Below are 25,436 nucleotides of genomic sequence, written 5' to 3' on the forward strand. Positions count from 1 at the left end.
AACGATGTTACGTTGTTACTTTCTTGGAATTACCATCATTTGTATACTGTGTTGGATGTAGTGCCGCTGGGGTCTTCTGAGAGATGCAGACGTTATGCACTCTGTTTAAACGACACACGTGTTCGATGTGCATGCGAAGTAAGGCATCACTATCTGTGCAAAATAACAAGGAACCATTGGACATTCTTTTAAAGAATAAATATATTTTTTTGTTTTATTGATTGTAGTTTTCTTTATTATTTTTTACAAAAAAAATTATGACAATGTGCAATTCATGCTTTAAGGAGTCTGTGCAACCTGAATGCCTCGATCGGAAAGCAAGCGACCATAACTTTCTTGGCCTGCGGTATATAAACCCCAGAGGCAGTTGAGGAGCGATCGAAACTTATATGGCGACCAAATGGTTTTATGCAGCTTTAAAATTTCATAATGTTCCTAACTGGTTTCTGTTGGCGTGGGTGGAATGTTGACAACTTCAGCAACACTAGGTCTATTTCGCGCTAGTCTCTTTGATAAGGTTTCTTAAAGTTTATTCTGATTTTTTTATCTTTCACTATACTGTTGCCGTATTTTATGACACTATCCAACTGCCAAATTTTCTTGTTTCTCCTTCAATCCTGTGGTCGCTTTTCTCCCTTCCCACAATCCGTTTTCCACATGTTTAACATCATATCAAGTTTTCTACCGTTTCTTAAGTTCGTTGCTCATTTGCTCATCAATCTTAATTCCCTTATTTTGCCTATTTTAGGAACTTTTGCGCAAATGTTTTGTTTCTCCCTTCATTCGCTGTACGGTCATGTTTGCTCGGATGTTTTTTTTCTTCATCTGATTTTTGGATATTCTTCGTACTTAAAATCATTCGGGTTTTGTTTAGTCGTACCGGAAATAATTCGATTTTTTTCATCTTGTTATTAAGGTCTTCCGTTTCCAACGGAAGACCTTTCTATTATTGTGCTGGTTAAGATTATTCTTATTAGGGTCTTCCGTTTCCGACGGAAGACCCTCTTGTTATTCTATTGTTTCTTTCCTTATTATTATTTTATTTTTTTTTTTTTCTGACTTTTTTCGAACGCTATTTCTCGTGAACTACATGACCGATTTGCATGAAATTTACAGGACACATTGAGCATCAAATATACTTGATATCATAAAATTTCTGGTTGATGACGTCACTTCCGGTTCGAGATTGTGAGGATTAAGTGAATTTTTAGGGACCATTTTGTCCACGTAACTTCTCTAAAACTAATTGCGATAGAAACGTGAAACTTTCAGGGATAGTAGATGAATGTCTTTAGATGATCCTATTTATTTGATATTTTGAAAAATGCGCAAGGCGGCGAAGCTCGCCCGAGCTCAAAAATAGGCACCAATTTTTTTCACGAAATTTTCTCACATTTTTGGCCCTAGCTTTTAATGTGTAAATATTTTGTTAAGACATGTAAAGCAAAAGTTGTTCAGATTAACTAGGACTTGCGTTTGATTTCAGGAAAAAGGGGCTGGCCCCTCAAATAAGGGGCCAAAATGGCTCTTAAGTCTTTTTGCAAGAACTCTTTACTGAAAAATAATTTGTTATCAATTATAGAACCAAAAATGTTCATTGTATATCTGTTTATTTATACAGTACCATGCCTAAGTCATATGTTACGTAATTAGGGGTTTCAAGGGGCCAGAAGTTCAAAACTTTGATCTTTAGTATCTAGAAAAGGAGAAATAATTTGATAAGCATTATAGAACAAAAAATGCTTAGAATAATGTTCTTAACAATATGCTACCTTAATAATTTTTGTTGGTGGCCCCAGTAAGGATTTTAAAGTTTGGCCCCTAAAACACAATTGTTCAGATATCTTTAGAACGGTCAACAATTTCTGAACACTTGTTGAGCAAAATGTGTTTATATTTACAAGACCTTTTATTTGATATCAAGGAATAAGGGCTGGCCCCTCAAAAAAGGGGCCAAGAGGGCTCTAAAGTCTTTTTATAAAAACTCTTTACTGAAAAATAATTTGCTATCAATTATAGAACCAAAAATGTTCATTGTACATCTGTTTATCTATACAGTACCATACCTAAGACATATGATACGTAATTAGGGGTTTCAAGGGGCCAGATGTCTTAAAATTTGGTCATTAATATCTAGAAAAGGAGAAATATTTTGAAAAGCCTTGTAGAAGAAAAGTTGCTCAAAATAGTGTTCTTAAAGGCCGAACATTTTTACCGGGTGGTAAATCTCAGGTGAGGGCGGGGCTTATAATTATTAGAGGTGTGAAAGCCTCCGGGGCTTGCAGTCTACCTGTGGTCGTGAACACTGCTAATCGCTATACACAGGAGGCAAATTAATACACAGGAAATAAAGAATTAGTCAGAATTGGTCTTAATTTAAATATCTTATTGTTCTAATGACCATATGAAGCGATTTTATACGGAAATGGTATGTGTCTTCCGAATTTTCTCTAAGCACACATGTGTACAGCACAATTAAACATGCCGTAAAATAATTTTGCTATAAAAGTATAAGTCAGTACATTGTGTTTAGCACATGACATTGTTTAAAAACTTAATTTTAACAATTATAATAGTATAAGAAAACCATACGATCAGAAAGAATGTGGAATGTATAGACAGCCATTATACGTCGATAATTAATGGAGTTCGTTTTCCATGGAGTGACATACATGCACCAACTTCAACTGAGTGAATTACCAGTAAATATAGCTTCAGTAGCACAGTGTACGTTTGTTGTAAAAGAAAATGTTATATATGATCACTGAATAATTATTTTTCATAATAAATTTTAATACTGGTAATTTTTAAAAATCAATTTTCAATTCCCCCTTTTTAATACTGACGGAAGATATCAAAGATAACGTTGTTAATTGCTAGTAAACAGAAATCCACGGACCTGGCCAGATCACGCTCGGACGATCACGTCAATCAAACTGGGTGCTATTGTTTCAAACTTGATTGACAAGCGGCATCATTTTGAAGTTTGTACAGGTAAAAAAGAGGGCGTTTGTAAAATGTTCGGCCTTTAACGATATGGGATCTAAAAATATTTTTTTGGTGGCCCTGGTAAGGAGTTTAAGGGTCGGCCCCTAAAACACAGTTGTTCGAATATCTCTAGAACGGTTAACAATTCGTGAATACTTGTGTAACAAAATATGTTTATATTTATAAGACCTTTCATTTGATATCAAGAAAAAGGGGCCAGCCCCTCAAATAAGGGGTCAAAAGTGCTACAAAGTTTTTTCATAATAACGTATTTTTAAGCGATAATTAGTTATTAATCATTAAGCAGAAAATAAGAGCTTATTATTCATAATTCAAAACTGAAATTCGTTCTGAAATCGACCGATGCAATACAAAGATATAGGGCTTTAAAATTTGATTTTTCCGGAAATTTTGATTCCACATTCTTGGTTAAGAAAATAGTTTTATGTTCAGAGTTTAATTAACTCGTACCTAAAATTATTCGATAGTGGTTAAATCGTACTTTAACAGATTCGGATTTGTATTTGCTAAGTCGTTCTTGAAATCGATAAGGTTTGTTAATTCGTACTTGGTATCATTCGGATTTTGTTAACTCGTACCAAGAATAATTCGATTTTTTTTGTCTTAGTTTCTTACGTTTGTTGGTTTAAGAACCCTGCTTCTTACAGGAACTTCTAGCTTTACTTTCGACATTACTGGAAGACCCACTCGTTGCTTTGCAACGAGCTTTGCTCTAGTTTTTTTTTTTTTTTTTTTTTTTTTTTTTTTTTTCTCTTCCTAGACGCGAACTTTGAGGCTTCATATCGTGCTCATTTCTGAACGGTTTTTGCTCAAATTTTCAGGGCTAATGGACTTTACAAAACACTATCTTCATCAATTCATAAAAGTTAGAATTCCCTTTCCGGTAACGAGTTATTCCCCTTTTAAATTTTTTTAGGGCTTTTGGTTTCCAGACAAAGGCTCCGAGACTATGATAGCAGGGAATGGGAATCCAACGAATTTGAATAGCAGAGACATTGTAGTGGTGCACATTTGTTTTTGTTTTTAGATTACGTTTTTTATTTAGGAAAAGGTAGGGGGTCAAAAAACAGGATTCCAAAAAGTGCAAAAATTTAGACATATTTTCCTTTATATCTTTTTAACGAAAAATATTTTGTAAAGACATGTAGAATAAAAGTTGTGCAGAATATCAAGGGCTTTCATTTAACACCAATAAAAAAGGGCTGGCCCCTTAAATAAAGGGCCAATAGCCTCTAAAAGTTTTTGCTTAATAACTCAAAATCGGTTAGGATTTTGATATGGCTGTCGCTGGAAAAGTTGCTTGTTGGGATCTCATAAAGGTCGTAACAATGTTATTTTGTAAGTGATTTGTGTAGTATGAGTGTAAAAAGCTTTACATGATGACATGTACCTGTTTTCATTTGACAAGTTAACGAAAGTCTTTGTGCGTACAACTGGCATAAAGTTGCCGCAGAAAGTATGCTGGTTTATACAGGAGGCATTAATTCATAAGAATTTTTGTTGTTGTTGGAGTATAAGCTTTTCCTTTAGGAGTTAAAGTCATTGTTGTTAAGTTCTTCTAGTGCACAATCATTAAAAACGGCAATTGGAAAACAAAACATTCTTTTTCTTTTCTGGTAAACCACAAAATCTGGAATTAAAAAACTCTATGCATTACATTTTAGTTATTAACTCCATGCATTTAAAATCTTAAATCAGAGCTGCATGTGTGTGTGTACCATTACGTAAGCTCTCCCTTGCCCGCGGCCGAGAAAATCGGTTACCATGCTCTCGGCTGGACTACCTAGCGGTCAGCGGTTATCTAATACACGAGAGTTGCGTCTCTCATATATGAGTTTATTTAGCCGCGAACTCAAGAATTGTTTTAGTTTTGATTACACAAAATCTTTTGTGGTTTAAACGAGTGGATGTCAAGTAAGAAATAGTTCATTTAATTAATAAAAGCAATGTCATTCTCTAAAGCAATAATAGACATAGATCAATTGTGGGGTTTAAGTTTAATATATATAACTTCTATTTGATAGAGTAAGGTCATTATACTGCAAACTTTTCAAATATTCCTTGGTTCTGAGCTGTGCGTTTCTGTGCGTTGTACCTTTACGTAATCTATTCTTCGTCCATGGCCGAGGAGATCAGCCACGGCTGCATTACCTAGCGGTAAGCGGTTATTAAGGTCTTCCGTTTCCAACGGAAGACCTTTCTATTATTGTGCGGGAAAAATTATTTTTCTTTTTTTTTTTTTTCTTCCTAGACGCGAACTTTGAGGCTTCATATCTTGCTTATTTCTGAACGGTTTTTGCTCAAATTTTCAGGGCTAATGTACTTTACAAAACACTATCTTAAACAATTCATTAAATTTAGAATTCCCCTTCCGTTAAAGAGTTATTCCCCTTTTAAAATTTTTTAGGGCCTTTTGTTTCCAGACAAAGGCTCTGAGACTATGATAGCAGGGAATGGGAATCCAACGAATTTGAATAACAGAGACATTGTAGTTGTGCACATTTGTTTTTGTTTTAAGATTACGTTTTTTATTTAGGAAAAGGTAGGGGATCAAAAAACAGGATTCAAAAAAGTGCGAAAATTTAGACATATTTTCCTTTATATCTTTTAAACGAAAAATATTTTGTTAAGACATGTAGAATAAAAGTTGTGCAAAATATAGAGGGCTTTCATTTGACACCAATAAAAAAGGGCTGGCCCCTTAAATTAAGGGCCAATGGCCCCTAAAAAATTTTGCTTAATAACTTAAAAACGGTTAGGATTTTGATATGGCTGTCGCTGGAAAAGTTGTTTGTTGGGATCTCATAAAGGTCGTTACAATGTTATTTTGTATGTGATTTGTGTAGTATGAGTGTAAAAAGCTTTACATGTTGACATGTACATGTTTTCATTTGACAAGTTAACGAAAGTCTTTGTGCGTACAACTGGCATAAAGTTGCCGCAGAAAGTATGCTGGTTTATACAGGAGGCATTAATTCATAAGAATTTTTGTTGTTGTTGGAGTATACGCTTTTCCTTTAGGAGTTAAAATTATTGTTGTTAAGTTCTTGTAGTGCACAATCATTAAAAACGGCAATTGTAAAACAAAACATTCTTTTTCTTTTCTAGTAAACCACAAAATATGGAATTAAAAAACTCTATGCATTACATTTTATTTATTAACTCCATGCATTTAAAATCTACCTTGAATCAGAGCTGCATGTGTGTGTGTACCATTACGTAAGCTCTCCCTTGCCCGCGGCCGAGAAAATCGGTTACCATGCTCGCGGCTGGACTACCTAGCGGTCAGCGGTTATCTAATACACGAGAGTTGCGTCTCTCATATATGAGTTTATGTAGCCGCGAACTCAAGAATTGTTTTAGTTTTGATTACACACAATCTTTTGTGGATTAAACGATTGGATGTCAAGTAAGAAATAGTTCATTTAATTAATAAAAGCAATGTCATTCTCTAAAGCAATAATAGACATAGATCAATTGTGGGGTTTAAGTTTAAAATATATAACTTCTATTTGATAGAGTAAGGTCATTATACTGCAAACTTTTCAAATCTTCCTTGGTTCTGAGCTGTGCGATTCTGTGCTTTGTACCTTTACGTAATCTATTCTTCGCCCACGGCCGAGGAGATCAGCCACGGATGCATTACCTAGCGGTAAGCGGTTATTTAATACACAAGATTCGCACACCGCGACTTACACTTACATGCATATGAACGTGTTTGAGTTAATATAGCCGTATATACAAGAACTGTTTTAATTTTATGTTATAAATGTTTGTCCTACTTGTATATATATTTAATTAAATATTTGAGTGTAAATGAATATTAATGAATGATATTACTCCAAATCGGAAAAATCGTTAGAATAAACTAATGTTTCGTTTGTTTAAGTAAAGTACTTTAAAAACTGTACAATTAATGTTTTAAATCAACACCCCCCCCTCAAATATTAAACCTTTAAATGATGATCATCCCTCGCACATGGCTGAGGAGATCCGGCGCGAGTGGATAAGTGATCCGCCGTCGGTTCGTGTTCTTCTACATGTACCTTATGACGCGTTTATGTTTCATATTTTGCACGGACACAACTATATTTTATTATGTTTTCAACTATTATATTGGTTTAAGATGAAAAGATAAATTTATTTTACTTGTACAGTTGATTAAGCATTGGTGTATACGATAGCGTACAAGGTAGTTTAAAAATCAAATCAAATTATAATCAAAGTTCCATGTTACATGTTTGCGGTAGGTGCTAGCACGATAAAAGAATGTCCTGAGTTGAGGCATTCGATGATTATTTCAAAGAATATTCACATGAGTTTTAAACAACTTTAGATTAGATTCTATCGGTCACATATTAATCACTTCTGTAGTTTTTCTACATGTTCGTTTCATTATGGAAGCGAACTCATTGCTGCCCCCCCCCCCCCCGCCCCCTCCTCCCGCCCCGCTGACAGGAGCTCGCGCTGTATTTTTTATTTTTTTTGGCGAAACGATATCAAGATCCGTCGAAAATCATTTTTGGTGGCTTCTTCTTATGTGTAACATTTTGTTTCACTTTCCCAACCGTTTGTTTATTCGGTCAGTCTGTGTTAATTCAATCGCCACGTGCGACCGAGAATCTTGTGTCGCTTCAGCGCACACAGCTCAGAACATATATAGCCCCGGGTCATCAATTGTTATGTAATTGAGTAACAGTTGGAATGGTGCTTTTACTACATAAAATATAAATAAAAAATCATCCAGAAAAAATGTTACCGTAACTCAATAGTCAATACCAAAAATAAAAATCCGTATGATTACAAACTGAAATCGGTTTTTCAGTATTCGGCGGGATTTGATTTTTCTTCTAACATTAGTATTTTTATTGGTTTCAGAGAATACGATGTAAAAATACAAACAGGAAATAAATCTGATATTATTTACATTGATAATGTTGAAAAATATTTAAAATTAAATTAGTCACATTCGTTAGAAAACAATGTTATACAAACATCCGATAATTTTTTTCCTATGTCGTATCATTCGCGTAAATAAATATGTTCTGTACATATCCATGTACCTCAGAAAAAATTCAAATGATTAAACAAAAAAGAAAGTTGTAATTACTATTTCGGATTTTTTTCAAAGTAATTTAACATTGTATTGAAAAGAACAAGAAATAAAAATGATTTAAATTTTTGACTCAATCTTCGTATATATTACCGGCGCTCCTTACATGTATAACGGCGTACAGTGTATATAGATTATCATGATCTATTTGAATTAAGTTCCATTCGTAAAGATTCCCATAATAATTAATTGCATGACTGTGTACATTGTAGGCAAATCCCTGTGCGTTTATTACGTCTTGTTTTCCGTTAACAGTGGTTTAAGTAATTAAAATAATTACTTGTAAAAATATCTGTAATCGGGATTCCAAAGAACTTACTTCCCGCAATTCATAGAAATGATCAGTATGTTTTCTTTCTATGTTTAAATTTAATTTTGTTCAAATAATTAATAAATTTTCTATCATTTAAATTGTGTGCTTCATCAAATACTGATTCCAATTACCTTGAAGTCATTAATTTTTCCATTGGCTATTGACAAAAAAAGAGACGCTTGACCATCCAATGAAAACAAATACACAGAGTTTGATTGACAGGTTCAGCCAGGTGCAGGTCTCACCCGATGTCCGAGGTTATGTGTGTCGCGAGTGGTCTCAATAAGAGTTATCGATGTAAATAAATTAAAAAAGATACATGCTTATCAAAACATGCTCGTGTAAGTTAAAGTTGATTAAGGCTTGTTCCAACAGAAATCATATTTTGCTAACTGTATTTAATATTTTTTATGTATAGCGAATTTTAATATTGTACAGTCATTTTACCGGTAACGAATCAGTATGCGGTTTCTCGTGCATGCAACTATTATTATCGGAATTCCAAATGTTTTTATTTTTTGTTTAAATCGCGTTTCTTTGTCCTTCTAAACTGTATCAAACCCGAAAAAATAAAGGATGAATTACGGAGACAGTAATTTCAACACCCCCTCCAGTTTCCTAGTTTTGAATTCGTTTCCCAGTATCGAATTAAGCGCCCTTTATCACTTCTGACCGAATATTTTGAGGCGAATTAATTTCAAAAATATACTAGAGGTACATGTTAATGGACTTATAAATGAACAAGGAAAAACAATTGTGGGAATATGTCATTTAAACAAATTATATGATCGTTATTTTTATCATACCGTTTTCCGGTCAAATTGAAACTGGACTTGAACAGTTTTCATTTCCGTTACTTTATAATATTGAATTTTCATACAAACACTTTATAGTAGTAATTGATGATAAGTAGTTGCCATTTTCCTTTGTTTTTCCCGTATATCTATCAATTTTTGCAGCCAAATAATACTTCTGTCGCAATGAACCGTAACTAGGAAAACTACACGTGGTTCTATTTGAAGTCGTAATTTCATTCAAAGCTCCATTATTATTTGATATGATGTATTATCTTTTTAAATGAATTATATTTACTAATTATTCACTAAATAGGGATCAATAACAAACTTATTTTCATAGTTAGGCTTAATTGTTTTCACACTTTCGTTTTTTCTGCTTTGAACATCCGGCAGCCCATATCTGGGGCACATTTTTAATTTGTAAACAATTCGGTAAATAATCGTGCAAATGGCAAACACTGATATAATATTTATTTCTATGTTATAATCACCTAGCTAGAATTTTTTAAAACCTCAACTTTGTCTTCCACCAATAATTTTTCTAAAAATTATTCGATACTGGCAAATATTCGTTACCGGTAAAACTGTACCAGTACTGAAACATCGTATAAAACGTTATATATACATGTACTCTGTAACAAGTCGTCTTTTAATACATATACCTTTCTTTTGTTTGTTAAAAATAAATTCAATTTTGTAAAAAGATAAGTATATCATTTCTTCTAGATTTTTTTTTCATGAAAATACCTACAAGAGAGTTTTGCCAATCACAAACAGTTTAAAGTACATGTAATGTAAAACACGGGCTCCATTTTGAAACAAATTGTCAGAGAGTTCCGAATGAAATCTGATAAACGTTTCACATGGTTCTCGCACGCTTTGCTCGAAACGATTTAAACGCATTGTCCGAAATTCTGCACGCTTTGTCCGAAACGCTAAACGGTTTACACGAAACGCTTCACGATTCACACGAAACGCTAAACGGTTAATACGAAACGTTTTTCGCACGTAAGTCGCACGCTTTTTTTTGTTGTAGTAGTACGTTTCAGGGTCTGTAAATTTTGTCAGCACGCAACAATTCTAAATTGCACATTGTCTTCAAAAATTTACAAATATTTAAATAAAGAAGTTATCTTAGAGAAAAGGTTACGTGTTTTGTAAACGGGTTCGGTTTAAAATAAAAAAAAAAACCCACAATTCCTGACATGACACATGAGTACATACTGTTTATTACAATGCTTGCTACCCTCTGAAAATTTAACTCGCCATTAAATATCTCATTTTTTAAATAATGTTTGTTACGATTACATAAACTGTATGCGACAAATAGTTTTCCTAAAACATTTTCTTATTTTCTTTTTCAAAACACGTTTTATATGCAGGCTTTCAATCACAACACGTTTTTATAACAAAAGCAGAACTGAAAGTTTAGTAATTATAATCGTTTGACACCATATCACATATATTTTCAACTCGCAGCAACAACGGAAGACCTACTCGTGGCTTTGCCACGAGCTCTGCTCTAGTTTAATACACAAGATTCGCACACCGCGACTTACACTTAAATGCATATGAACGTGTTTGAGTTAATATAGCCGTATATACAAGAACTGTTTTAATTTTCTGTTATAAAAGTTTGTCCTACTTGTATATATATTTAATTAAATATTTGAGTGTAAATGAATATTAATGAACGATATTACTCCAAATCGGAAAAATCGTTCGACATAAACTAATGTTTCGTTTGTTCAGGTAATTAAAGTACTTTAAAAACTGTACAATTAATGTTTTAAATCAACACCCCCCCCCTTCAAATATTAAACCTTTAAATGATGATCATCCCTCGCACATGGCTGAGGAGATTCGGCACGAGTGGATAAGTGATCCGCCGTCGGTTCGTATTCTTCTACATGTACCTTATGACGCGTTTATGTTTCATATTTTGCACGGACACAACTATATTTTATTATGTTTTCAATTATTATATTGGTTTAAGACAAAAATATAAATTGATTTTACTTGTACAGTTGATTAAGCATTGATTTATACGATAGCGTACAAGGTAGTTTAAACATGAAATCAAATTATAATCAAAGTTCCATGTTTGCGGTAGGGGCTAGCACGATAAAGGAATGCCCTGAATTGAGGCATTCTATTATTATAATAAAAAATATTCACATGAGTTTAAACAACTTTAGATTAGATTCTATCGGTCACATATTAATCACTTCGAATCTGTAGTTTCATTGTGGAAGCGAACTCATTGTTGCCCCCCCCCCTTTCCTCCCGCCCCGCTGACAGGTGCTCGCGCTGGATTTTTTTTAATTGGAGAAAAGATAATAAGATCTGTCGAAAATCACTTTTGGTGGATTCTTCTTATGTGTAACATTTTGTTTCACTTTCCCACCCCTTTCAGGGCTCGACATTAACGCTTGTCCGCTTGTCCGGTACCAGTTAAAAAAATATGCGGACAAGTGAATATTGCTGGCCACTTGTCCGACTGGACAAGTGCATATTTTATAGTAAGAAGTCTCCAACATTTAAAAAAGAAAAGAAAGTTTTGTGATAAGTTTATCTGTAGTCTCGTTATAAGTTTATCGATTAGTTATTTTGAATTTCGATCCCGACATCAAATTGCAATACAATTGAGTTACTCTTGATCGGGATTGAAGTTCACTAATTTCAAACAACTTTCAAGGTGTGGATCTTAGTTCTTACAAAGTACCAAACACATATGTTAAGAAAAAGAAAGGAAGAAAAGGTAGCAAAGATAAAGGATTATGGAAAGAAATGTAACTTATTTTAGGTTTCATTCATCATTGATAGACTATGATGACATTCCATGTTTAGTTTAAAAAACAGCTGAGAAATCAATATAACAGTTACATGTATTTTTAAACCTGATGCTAAATTTAAGATGTCTTGTAATTTGCCATGACAAAGCTACAGCTGACAAATCATGTTTAATATAGAACAAATACATGTACATAATTATAGGAAAGACACTTTAAGTTTCCATTTAAAAAGTCAGGTTATTAATTATAGCTAGAGTATTAATCAATAAATGATTTTATTTTAGTAATAGAGTACTGTAGTTCTCAAGTTGACAATATTTGATCTTTAATATTGAAAATTTTTCGGACAAGTGAAGTTGAAGTTCGGACAAGTAAATGTTTTGGTCGCTTGTCCGAATGGACAAGTAGGAAAAAAGTTAATGTAGAGCCCTGCCTTTGTTTATTCGGCCAGTCTGTGTTAATTCAATTGCCGCATGCGACCGAGAATCTTGTGTCGCTTCAGCGCACACAGCTCAGAACATTTATAGCCCCAGGTCATCAATTGTTGTGTAATTGAGTAACAGTTGGAAGGGTGATTTTACTACATAAAATAATAAAATCATAATATAATCTATTTGAATTGAGTACCATGCGTATAGATTCCCATAATAATAAAAAAAATTTATTTCCTCTCTATGTTTACATTTGATTTTGTTCAAATAATTAATAAATTTTCTATCATTTAAATTGTGTGCTTCATCAAATACTGATTCCGATTACCTTGAAGTCATTTATTTTCCATTGGCTTTTGACAAAAGAGAGACGCCTGACCATCCAATGAAAACAAATACACAGAGTTTGATTGACAGGTTCAGCCAGGTGCAGGTCTCACCCGATGTCCGAGGTTATGTGTGCTGTTTGTACACAGCCGAATGGTCTCAGTAAGAGTTATCAGTAGGAGTTATCGATGTAAATAAATAATAAAAATACATGCCTATCAAAACATGATCGTGCAAGTTAAAGTTGATTTAGGTTTGTTCCAATAGAAATCATGTTTCACTAACTGTATTTAATATTTTTTATGTATAGCGAATTTTAATATTGTTTCAGTACTGAAACATCGCATGAAAACGTTAAATATACATTTACTCTGTAACTAGTCGTCTTTTAATACATATACCTTTCTTTTGTTTGTTAAAAATTCGTTCAATTTTGTGAAAGTAATGTAAAACACGGGCGCCATTTTGAAACAATTAACTTGTCAGAGAGTTCCGAATGAAATCTGATGAACATTTCACACGGTTCTCGCACGCTTTGCCCGAAACGCTAAACGGTTTACATGAAACTCTAAAAGGTTTACACGAAACGTTTCTCGCACGTAGGCCGCACGCTTTTTTGGTGTAGTAGTACGTTTTAGGGTCTGTAAATTTTGTCAGCACGCAATTCTAAACTTGCACATAGTCTTCAAAAAATTTAGAAATATTTTAATATAGAAGTTATCTTTGAGAAAAGTTTACGTGTTTTGTAGGCGGGTTTAGTTTAAAAAAGAAATACACTTCCTGACATGAATCACGAGTACATACTGTTTATAACAATGCTTGCTACCCTTTGAAAATTTAACTCGCCATTAAACATCTCATTTTTTAAAGAATGTTTGAAACGATTACATAAACTCTGCTCGACAAACAGTTTTCCTAAAATATTTTCTTCCTTTCTTTTTTCAAAACACGTTTTATATACAGGCTTTCAATCACAACACGTTTTTATAACAAAAGCAGAACTGAAAGTATAGTCATTATAATCGTTTGACACCATATAACATATATTTTCAACTCGCAGCAACAACGGAAGACCTACTCGGGGCTTTGCCACGAGCTCTGCTCTAGTTTTAGTTACTCTTGTTGTTGGTTTAAGAGCTCTGCTTCTTACAGGAACTTCCAGCTTTACTTCCGACATTAACGGAAGACCTACTCGTTGCTTTGCAACGAGCTTTGCTCTAGTTATTATTTTTTTCCTTACAAAATTTGTGCAGGCGATTTCTCGGAAATGGCGCAGCCGATTTTCGTGAAACTCTCAGATCTAATTGATATTGATCCAAACTAAATATACGTTATAACGAATGTTGGATAGTAAAATTCCACTGCGAGGACAAAGCTTTGCCGAGTCCTAGAACGTGAATATTGGCCCCGAGGTGGAATTTCACTGTCCAGTATGAGTGTGTATTGAATGATTATTTTTCGTGCATTATTTTACAAATAAATACAATCTTCCACTGGGTCGCATGCTGACTGACGTTTTTCATACTAATTGTTAGACCATAATCCGTTTTTCCCCCGATTACGACAAAGAGCACAAGGCGGGTGTGACCGGAGGATGGTCACTCCTCCATGGCACCTGATCCTACCTCTATCTTTTTAGAGGTTCTTGTTGCTCTGCTTTGAATTTGTATTTCGTTTATTTAATTTTGAGATGTTTAACAGTTTGTTATTGTCATTTTTTTCATACAAAACGATGTCTGGCGACTTTCTCTTTTGACATTCAAATATTTACATTCGGTTTATCCCTCTGCGCGCTATAAATAGTGCAAGTAAGAGGAGAGCATACGACATGTTTTTCAATGAACAAATGATTAAGTGTAGTCAGTTTAGCAAAATAATGACTATTAGATTTGCACATTTCGTCATTTAATCATTTCCTTACAGGATACGACGCTTGTGTACATACCATAGCAGCGTAGTTATACACGGTGTAAGATAGAAAAGTCCCACTCTGCTGTATCACACTGGACAGACGATCTCACGTGATGATGACAGGATAGGCATGTCTTCGCCTAGCCATTTCTGATACTGTTCTGCATCGGAGGCAATGTCCATTTGATTCTAGTACAATTACTTCCTTTTGATCTTTGCTTTACTCCAATCTGTTTTTATTAATTGCTTCATTGCAATCGCCTCTTTTTTTACAATACAAGTTCATTAATTTCTTGTTGAATATTTTTTGCTTTCCAATTGATAGTAATGTACATATTGTTTCTATATGTACTAACAGATTTTACACATTTCTTCGAAACACAGTCATCACAAACGTTGACCAGATCCAGAAGTAGATCATTGGTCGTATTTATTTTTTTATTTCCTATGGTATCCATTTTGTCCCGAATACTCTCAAGTACACTGTCAATAATATGCCAATACTCTAAACGGAATTTTTAAAAGAAATGAAGATATGAAGATAGCTAACATTTTTTTTAAATTCAAATTTATTAACAGTAAAAGGCAACAAAATAACCAAAAGAGGATACTCTGTCCATCAAAAAAAAAGTTCTGTTGTAGATCTTGATAATTTTTGTAAAGAATTGTGTCATATTTTATAGACTGCTGCATCCTTTTTTATCCCTGTAGCAAAATTTAAACCTCACTAAAGACCCGAGTGGACACCTGAAGTCTAACACCTTCACGACTGAGAGCACCACATACGAAATATCTGGTTAGGCGAAGATCGTCCCGGAGGCATGGTACACGACTCCTACAAGAACTATACAAGTTGCTGTCCTTTAAAAAAAGGACTACAATACGTGGACCATTTGCATGTGTTTCCAAGGAAAACGTGAAAGCCTTAAGATTATCAGAGATTCCACCGACTCTAGCCCTCTGCTTTTAACCACTCAATTTGTACGTTGTATTACGTATACATGTATGTATAGCCCTGACTTTTTCTCTTAGAATTTAAAGGATTCTTTCTTCTAAAATAATTATGATCTATCTATGAATGAAGTTTGCATGTATAGTATCAGGCATTTGGTGAATTCTACTATTTTCGCACACATTACGATTCGCACTACTTTGTTAACTATGCAGTGACAGCTTTGTGTAAATTAAAAATTTCATATTCATATGATGCATTTTTCTTGAGATTTAAACTTTTATACAGTGACATAATTATTTAACCATACTTAAATGCTTAAAAAATTTAATCGGGAAGTTCTCTAGCCTCGCCTACTATAAAAGTAAAGTTAAGTTACTTGTGTATTCGGAAAACAACAAAACATTGCAAATTATGTTATTTGATGCATGTTATAGTTTCGGCATAACATTAACTTATTTCAAATACTGATAGTTCATATCACATGCCAATCATTGTTTTAAAAGGAATACTTTGTTTCTGTACTGTTTACCGACAACTTTACAATTACAGCGCCTTTGAACTTATGTGTGCATATGGCACGGAATCCCGATCCCGATTCAGATAAACGTGTGCTTGCCTGGTTCCCTGAGCTACCCATTACGCACAGGAACCAGGCTAGCTCATGCGCAGGCTGAATTTTCCCCCATAGCATCCGGTTTAACCTCGCTTATATATTTTCTGCGTGGACCTCAGGGTCCACGCAAAAAAAGCTTATCGCGAATTCCATCAATGAACTAAATGCTGAACACGACAGATACATGGCATCGGTATTCCACGATACTGATCAAGCTTCTGAGTGTGATGTGCGGTTTTTTTTAAGCTTGTAAAACGTCAGCGACCCAGGAACACAAAATTCTATCCGGAAATCGAAATTGATGGAAGACTCGTGGATAACCCGGATGAAATTGCAAGCTGTTTTGATGAGTATTTGAACAAATTTCTAACCCAACCTAAAGCTTAAACTTTGATTCCGAATTTTACAAATCCACAGAAAACACATACGTGTTTATTCAGGAAAACTCAAGACATAAAACCCTACGAAAATTACATGAGGTGAAGTTACCAGTAACGAAATAACCAAGGCTATCAAAGAACTTAAACGCAGGAAGGCACTTGGGCTCGACTGTATCCAGAATGAACATCTCATATATGGAGGACCCCCTACTCTTCACATGCATCTCACACCTCTTTAACGCAATTTTTTATTGCAATGATGAACGCATTAAAGATGATTTGTATACCTTGTAACAGTAAATGTCGTTTTCGGTTTGTGACCAAATGACCTTGAGTCAAAGGTCATGTCACATATTTTTGTCATAACAATATTTGTGTGAAGTATGAACTTCCAGTGATTCTTGATAAGAAAGATATTGGCCAGACACGATTGCACAGACAAACAGGCGGACCAGTTGATTTACAAGTAACTCCCTAATCTTTTTTTTTTTTGGGGGGGGGGGGGGAGGGGGGAGTTGTTCGAATTAAAGTATTACATATGTACCAGATTGAAGTTGTCTTAGTTAAAGTCAAAACTGACTCGTGTAAACAGGGTATAATTAAAATTTCCTACCTTATTAAAGTTATTTTGCAATTTGAATATATTATTTGGACACAAGTGAGAAAAATAGCCTTCGTTTCTATTTAAGCACGTCTTTAGTTGCTATGGCAACGGAGACGTCATGTAACTTTGCATAATTTGATACCTTAACATTTTATCTTTCAGAATATATATATATATATATATGTTATATTATGTAAAAGTAGCTAGAAAACATAAAAAAATTGACCTGAAAATTAGTTGTCAGTTTTTAATAAAAATTCTTAAATCTCTGGTAGTTAAAGGGTTAAGGAATAAAAAGAAAAGAATGGATGGACAAATTTCAACAATGTATTAACAAGATAAAGAAGGCCGGAAGAACAGCAAATTATCTATCAGATTTAAATATGATTTTAAATGCATTTACACGTACATCATTTGGTAAACAAAAACATCACGTTTAATATTTAGATCTCAACCTAATTTGAACATTTTTCTTTATTTCTATACAGGGCTCTTCTTTGTCGCGAGGTGCAAAGAGTCTCAAAATGACCACTTCCATCCTGCCCTCTTAATGACACAAATGCCACGTCGAATACGCTTACCAAAATCTATGTCATGTGACATGCGTGGTACAGACAAGTTAGATATGAAGGTTAAGCGAGTTTACAACAATAAGCAATATCTGTCTCCACTCTGTGCTTCACTTATTGAAACTTCTCAGCAACATACATATCTACAATATACAATTGATGAGGCACTGTCGTAGGAGGCTAGGTCTTATTTCGTTGTCACAGAAAAGAGAGTAGAAGAACTTATTTACTCAAACACAACTCTGCTGTCCTCGTCACCCAGGAAAACCCATAGATAAAAAAACGCAATGGTGTGTGACTAAGAACGATGGAAACATGCAACGTTCGCAACAGTTGCAAAGAAAACAAAAATTCATCATTCTCACAAATATGATTAATATGTTAATATGGAAATTTTAAAGAAAATTTACAATAACCTCGAGAAGAACGTAGTCTATAAATTGAATTACAAAATTCTAAGAAGATTCATCGAGCACGACATTTCCAAAACTCTAATTTCATTGGCTATCAATATGTATTCAAATACCGGTATAACTTACTACATAAAACGGAACTTCCGTTTTGGCGAACACAAATTGTTTACATGTCGTTCGGACAACTTTTTCTTGAAATGATATCAAAAAATAAATATGCACATGTATGATGGGGAAGGCCAAGTGGACTTTTAATTTTTTTTTTAATTTCAAATGAGCGTATATTTTTTTCTTTCTATACAGATAGATTTTAAAAATATATATATTTAGCAGCTGAAGGAGACATTAATTGTGTACCAAAATACGCACGTGTATTTCAAAGGCTTTAAATGCGAGACGGCGCTATAAGTCTTTGATAATTTAATATAAATAGTGAACCCCTACCTTAAATATTGTTGTAAATCTCCCATGTGATTGTTTTATCAGAATATATATATCAAAGATTAAGTATACCCAAAATAAAAACATATATTCCCAAATATATTATTTTATCAATGAACAGCTCGGGCAGTATTTTACATAGTTCTTTTTTTACAAATAAGAGGTTTAAGGTGTACTATGACGCCTCAGGCGTTGGTTTGACATTTCCGGCTTTTAAAGCGACTTTCTGATAAACTGCTTTCTAATTCAAAAGCGTATTTCCCTAAACATAGAGTTACATGAACATGGATGTATCGTGAAGATCGAGACAAAACCATCCGATAATACAATAATATAATACATTATACAATAATATAAATAATGTAGATGAGAATCTACAATCAGAGTCCTCTTGGTGTTAAGCATGAACTAAAATAAGGTAGGGAGTAACGGTTTTTCCTGTCCCTCTGTGAAACATCAATGGTTGACGTCTGACTCACATAAAACAAATGCAGCTTTATTAAGTTTTAAAATAAAAACTTGTGAAACGTATACAATCATGTACCAAAAATGCTTTTGTAACTTATGCAATGTGAATTAAGACTTTTCAGATTTAGAAAACATAGTTTTAAAACAGCGTTAATTATCTGGGAGAAGCGAACAACTTGATCCCGTTCCTTGCTCTCATGACCGCCGCCAGCAGTTTCTCGACCATGTGTGTTTTGTCGACAGAAAAGGTAAATCTAAATGATATATAGATACATAGATATATATTAACATCTACCAAATGAATTATTACTTCCTCTATTTCTAACGGAAACTTTTAGTAAATTCATAGCTCTATAGAAACAGCCAGACAAAAATCTACACGCCCCATTTATTGACTGGTCGAAATCTCCAGCGGCTAACTGACAAGATACTGACAGGACTGAAATTGACAAGCCCTGTTAATTGATTTGTAGAAACCTACCGCGACCTAGGAAAAATCACGGACTGCACGAAATAATCATGATGGTCTTACAGGAGACGATTAGGCCGTTTCTCTCAATTAACGTACTTGTGTACATTAACAGTAGTTATGTACATTGGTAAATTTTACTAAATTTTCATAACCAATTTATTAATTTGTTAAAAGAAAGATGCTAATATGAACAATAGAATGCTTTCTTTGATGATTCATGCGGGTTTTAAAGGTAGCAATCATAGCAGAAAAAAATTACATAACGCGGATTATGTATTTTTTCTGCAATGTCGCTACCTTCATATCCCGAAGGGATCACCAAAGACAGCATTTTATTGTTAAAATAAATAACTGCACTACTACAGTCATGCATATCAAATAATCTATCGGACATTTAAGGCGCGGGGGGGGGGGGGGTCAACAAATACCTAATATCAGATTTACCTAAAGTTTTTTAATATGAATTGGCTATATCAAACTCATTAAAAAAAACTTTTAAAAGTTTTAAACTTTGAGTGATATTCTGTATACAAAGATGTCTTTAAAGATGATCAATAAAGTCTACCCAAGACCACGAACACCCAGCTCTCATAAAAGAGATTACCTTTGTAAAAGCGTCGCCAATACCATCTTCTCTTCAGCCATTGCGAAGTTCTGTCCTATACAATTCCTGGATAAGAAAAAAAGAAACAAACAGACTGCATAGGACACGCCTTCTCCCAGTAGATTGCTCATTTTGAATTGTTCTTTTACTGTTTCATTTTAAAAAAAATTCTTAGGAGGTTTAAGACACATCCATAGTGTTACATACTGTAAGTGTGTATTTTGTGTTATCGGGTATTTAGTGTGACCAGAGGTCACGTGTGAGTTTTGACTGTCTGGTTCTTGGAATTGCTGAGGAAAGCCGCGTGTGAGTCCGCGTGGGATAAACATTAGTCGTTTGAGCCAAGTGTGTCCGTCTGTCGGATATATCATCTTTGTCATACTTTGTATTTTCATCATTATTTTCATTTAATACATATTTTAATACACATCTGGAGTTATTCTTGGATCACAAGTCTTACAATACTTTCTTTCGAAAACAATAGTTAATATAGCCTTCTGCATATTTTATGCCCACCTTCGAAGAAGGGAGGGCATATTGCTTTGTTGCTGTCAGTCGGTCGGTCGGTCGGTCGGTCCACCGACAGTTTCCGTTCATTTTCTTCGCAGAGGATGAACATATTGAATTGAAATTTGGTATACAGGTTTATCATGATAATATCTAGGTCAAGTTTGATATTGGGTACGATTGAGCAACTTCCAAAAGAGTTATGGCCTTTAGATGTAGAAAAGTTCTAGGTTTTTGCAGTTTCCGCTCATTTTCTTCACAGAGGATGAACATACTGAATTGAAATTTGGTATACAGGTTTATCATGATAATATCTAGGTCAAGTTTGATATTGGGTACGATCGAGCAATTTCTGACAGAGTTATGGCCTTTCGACGTAGAAAATTTTTAGTTTTTTGCAGTTTCCGCTCATTGTCTTCGCAGAGGATGAACATATTGAAATGAAATTTGGTATACAGGTTTATCATGATAATATCTAGGTCAAGTTTGATTTTCGGTATGATAGAGCAATTTTCGACAGAGTTATAGCCCTTGGACGTAGAAAAATTCCAGTATTTGAAGTTTACGTTCATTTTCTTCGTGGATGTTTCCAAGGGAGGGGGCATACATGTTCACAAACATCTCTTTTTTCTTTTATACTTTTGGATGTCAAAAAGTTATACCAATATGTCAGCTACTGATCTGACAGCGAGTTGGAAACCTACTTGAGCCCTTACATACCGGTAATTTACTTTCTAAGAATTTTAAATTGAATATTTTGATCAAATTACATTTTGAACATGTTAAATCTACAATGTATTTTCCATTTAATCACACTGAGTTATTTAATTGTTTGAATCACACTTGGGGCAACATTTTTCTAACTTTATGTTCCGGAAAGAATTCAAGCTTATGAGAAACAATTTAACTTTGAATTAAACTGATAGCTACGTTTGTATATAATTTCACATCATAAAGTAGCGAGTACATATTAAATAGGAAAATTCAATCATTATGTTGTGCGTCAAATGGAGCAAAACGCCGTAATAATTATGATACCTCGGTCCCGCAGAAAAAGGACAATATGCAAAGGGGTCCATCTTCCGTACATTTTCTTTGGAGAACCTTTCGGGTCTGAAATCCATATGGTCTTGTCCCCACACAGTGGGATTGTGATGCAGACAATAAATTGAAATTGTTAAACAACTTCCGGTTGGTATAACGTGGTTATCGACCTTAATTGGAGCTTGATTTTCTCTTAAGATCCCTGGTACAGGTGAGTGGAGACGCATTCCTTCTTTGATACATTGTGTGAGATACTCCAGTCTATCAAGGTCGTTCCTTGAATCAGAACAAGATGAATAATTCACAATAACGTAAAAGGATAAGTCTAATATTTCAGTAATAATCTGTAAGAATATTAAGTTCAATCATACCACTCAAGCTCTCCAGACTCTGTTTCACTGACCACTCTGTCGATTTCCTCCTGACATTTCATCTGATGTTCAGGATGTTCAGCCAATGAGTACAGAATCCACGAGATGGCGCTTGCTGTAGTATCATGACCTATATATGCAATGAGAAAATATAGACATTATCAAACAAAACCTTTCCATGACATTTTTTTATAAAAATCATGTTCATCAACTTTTGACGTGTGTTTGCAAAAAAAAAAAAGTATGTCCCAATTTATTACTTCCTTCACTTTTTTGTGATTTTAATACAAATACACATATCCGTAAAAGAAGTACATGTACAGTTAAAATCGATGAAATGGAAAACATCCAAGATATCTTTATTAAAAAATCATCCCTTTTCATTCATTAATTAAAGTTTACAGGAACGAAAACATTTTTTTACGGAGATTTATAATGGGAATTGTTTTCATCTTTTCTCCATTCAGAAGTACTCTGGACATCTCGCGCAATTTTTGGGAGTTGATTTTAAATCAACTCTCCTATGCAGTTACTCGGGCAAATCGAAAATGAAACAGTGTTTGGATCTAAGCACAAACTAACATCGCTGATAACATTTAGTCCTTGAAAATAATCGATAAATTCGATGTAATGTATTCTAGAACATTGTTTTTCAAGGAAACTTATTTATAGATGCCTTGTAAATAGTCAAATTTTATATGGTACGAACAATTTAGATATTTTTTGTAGTCGTATATTGTATGTATTCCTACGCCAGAGTTCAATATATCCGTAAATCTCCGACAAGCAGCGTAGATTAACGGAGACAGCCGAGCGTCTGGTTGAACGAGACTAGAGTTCAATATTGCTTGGATCCATACTATTTCATTACTGATACGTAGTTTGATGGAATTAATTCTTTGAATATTACACAACATGATTCAAATGGGGTTTTTTGCGAAATTCTTGTCGGAGAATAATTCATATTTTAAAAAATGTGCATAATTCAAATACATATAGGAAACTACTTGCCATGCAAAATAATATATCGTTGATTCTAAAATAAATAACAATCTATAAATTCAACTCCCGTCAGTTCTTCAGTACTTTGATTAAACGTTATAATCTGGGCTGCAATTTGAGCACAAAGATATTTATTATTATCATCAAAATATGAAGCTAATTAAAAGTGGTGGAAGCAAAAACTCGGGACAGAGTATAGTAATGTATTGTAAAATACTTCATGAAACTTAAGTTCACCTTCAAACAAAAAGGTATCCACCTCACTTCGAATATCCTCTATGGACATTCCTTGCCCATCCTCATCTTTGGCTGTTAACAAAATGTCCAGAAAGTCCAGGTATTTCCTTTCAGACAAATCTGCGTCTTCCTACAACAAATTTAATTTACTTCATAAGATATGAGAGTTGGTTTTCTTGAATCCACTAACGTTTATCATTTTATTTTTTACACATTTAGAAAAAAAAGACCACCAAAAACCTGACCAGAGCTCTCCGTCTCTTTGCAATAATGTCATCTGCTACGGTGTGTACATAATCACAATGACTTTTGAATTGTTTCCCCATTTTCGTATTGAAATAGAATAAGTCCGAATAAAGCCACGGACAGCTGAAACAGAGCCACAATTTGGTTTATGCACAAATATTGTAAGTTATTTTTTTTTCATACAAAATTTATCACTATCACGTTCATATACATGTACATGTATTACGTTAATTTTTTCATGCAAAATCTATCTATATCACTTTTAAATGATTTAAATAAATCCCATTTCCTATCTCTATGTTGATATCGAAACCCTTACATGTTTCTAATGTATAGCGTCTAGATAGCAAATTTCTTACTCGTTATGAAACAGCTAGATTACATGCGAAACGCAGTTAACTGTCCCAAAAATCACCAATTTTCGATTTATGTCAATTGCGTGTCAAAAGTTGCAATAATGAATATTTTCTATTCGTTACCTAAATTTTATATATTTTACAAGGATAGGTGAGAGGGATGTACAATTTTCATTTACTGATTATAGTGTAGGAAAAAAGTTTTACTCACGTGTTTCTACGTGTCCATTCTGTGGCTATTTCATACACAGTGGTAACGTATCGGTTGTCGTTCCTGCAGAAAACAAATTCACTTTATAGCCGTACATGTAACTCAAACAGTAACCGAAAGCTTTTAAACGACAATGCTAGTCTTCTAAAAAACTCTGTGGGACGAATTCCAGACCTAAGGAGGTTCTGGCAGTCTGTCTCGTAGGAGAACGCGCACTGCAGAATGATATCCAGTGTACAGCCGCTGACCAATCCAAACACTTCAGCGCTCTCCTTCCGGTCAGCGAACGTTTGAATGTTTTTCTATAAGGCATTCAAAGCAATCAAATAATAGAAGATTTTAGACGTTTCTAGGATGTCTAAAACTATTATATATCTAAGTGAACAATATTTTTCTGTGACTTTGAAATTATAGACATTCGTAAACGTTATACCACTAGTTGATCAGCACAGGTCTTGTAGACTTTCACGTAAGGTTTCAGGATGTCAAAATGGAAGGCTGGAGTAAGCAGACGTCTGGAGCGCTTCCATTTGGCACCCCCCGCAATCAGGAGTCCCTCTCCTAACCATGGAATTCCATGTCTGTACGCCTGGCCGTATCCAACTGGTTTTGGATCTGAAATTAAATATGACCATATACAGTCAAGGAATCCCCGAGGCTGTCAACTATGTAGGATATTTGCATCATAAAAAACATAAAAAACACCTCTGTTGTTTACAAATCGACAATGTGATTTATATTGGTCTTTATATCCGTCGTTCTAACTATCCGTACATGTTTAACGGTAATAACGCATGCACCCACCACCTACCACACAGCCCCACCCCTCCCCCCCCCACCACTCCATTACCTGCCGATCTCAGTATCTGTTTGAGACTATCAGGATGATTTAGTACCACCCTAACAGTTGCAGGTCCTATCCACAACAGAAACATGGTCGGATATTTCTCTGTCCATTCTAAAATTTTGTCCAAGAAATGTTGACCGAGGTAGTCTTGATGTCTTATCTAAAATTTAAAATATAACTAAACTGAAGACAAGAGGCATCAACATCAACCCATTTCTCTCTTAAAACTCGAATTGAATATTACTAAACTCCAGGTGGAAATGTGTTTGTTGGTCCATTTGTTAAGATTAATATTCTACTTGGCTCACATGATTGTGGTAAATGCTAGCTATAATGGTCCCTTGCCCTATCCGGGCCTCAGGATCACTGAGTAATTTCAGACTCAAGTCAATATTTCAGT

At 34.3% G+C, this 25,436-nt stretch overlaps 1 protein-coding gene and 1 pseudogene across 2 annotated transcripts; one reads left to right on the forward strand and one right to left on the reverse strand.

The window, feature by feature from the left end:
* Nucleotides 1-16,436, forward strand: part of LOC128188684 (adhesion G-protein coupled receptor D1-like) — a 32,705-nt pseudogene extending 16,269 nt beyond the window's left edge.
* A 2,787-nt stretch (nt 16,437-19,223) lies between these two features.
* On the reverse strand, nt 19,224-25,139 carry LOC128188676 (ultra-long-chain fatty acid omega-hydroxylase-like). Of its 2 annotated transcripts, none has more exons than XM_052859881.1 (10): nt 25,040-25,139; nt 24,623-24,804; nt 24,364-24,491; nt 24,190-24,252; nt 23,622-23,745; nt 23,404-23,506; nt 22,138-22,267; nt 21,761-22,042; nt 20,216-20,281; nt 19,224-19,393 (listed from the first exon to the last, which is right to left on the reverse strand). In XM_052859881.1, exons 1-10 carry the CDS (start codon nt 25,122-25,124, stop codon nt 19,294-19,296), a joined length of 1,263 nt encoding a protein of 420 aa, XP_052715841.1. In that variant the 5' UTR covers nt 25,125-25,139; the 3' UTR covers nt 19,224-19,293. The 2 variants fall into 2 exon arrangements, with proteins under 2 accessions (XP_052715841.1, XP_052715840.1); XM_052859880.1 differs by having other exon boundaries at nt 23,377-23,506.
* Between the last annotated feature and the right edge of the window lie 297 nt (nt 25,140-25,436).

The sequence above is a fragment of the Crassostrea angulata genome, chromosome 6 (genome assembly GCF_025612915.1).
Source record: "Crassostrea angulata isolate pt1a10 chromosome 6, ASM2561291v2, whole genome shotgun sequence".
Lineage (NCBI taxonomy): Eukaryota > Metazoa > Mollusca > Bivalvia > Ostreida > Ostreidae > Magallana > Magallana angulata.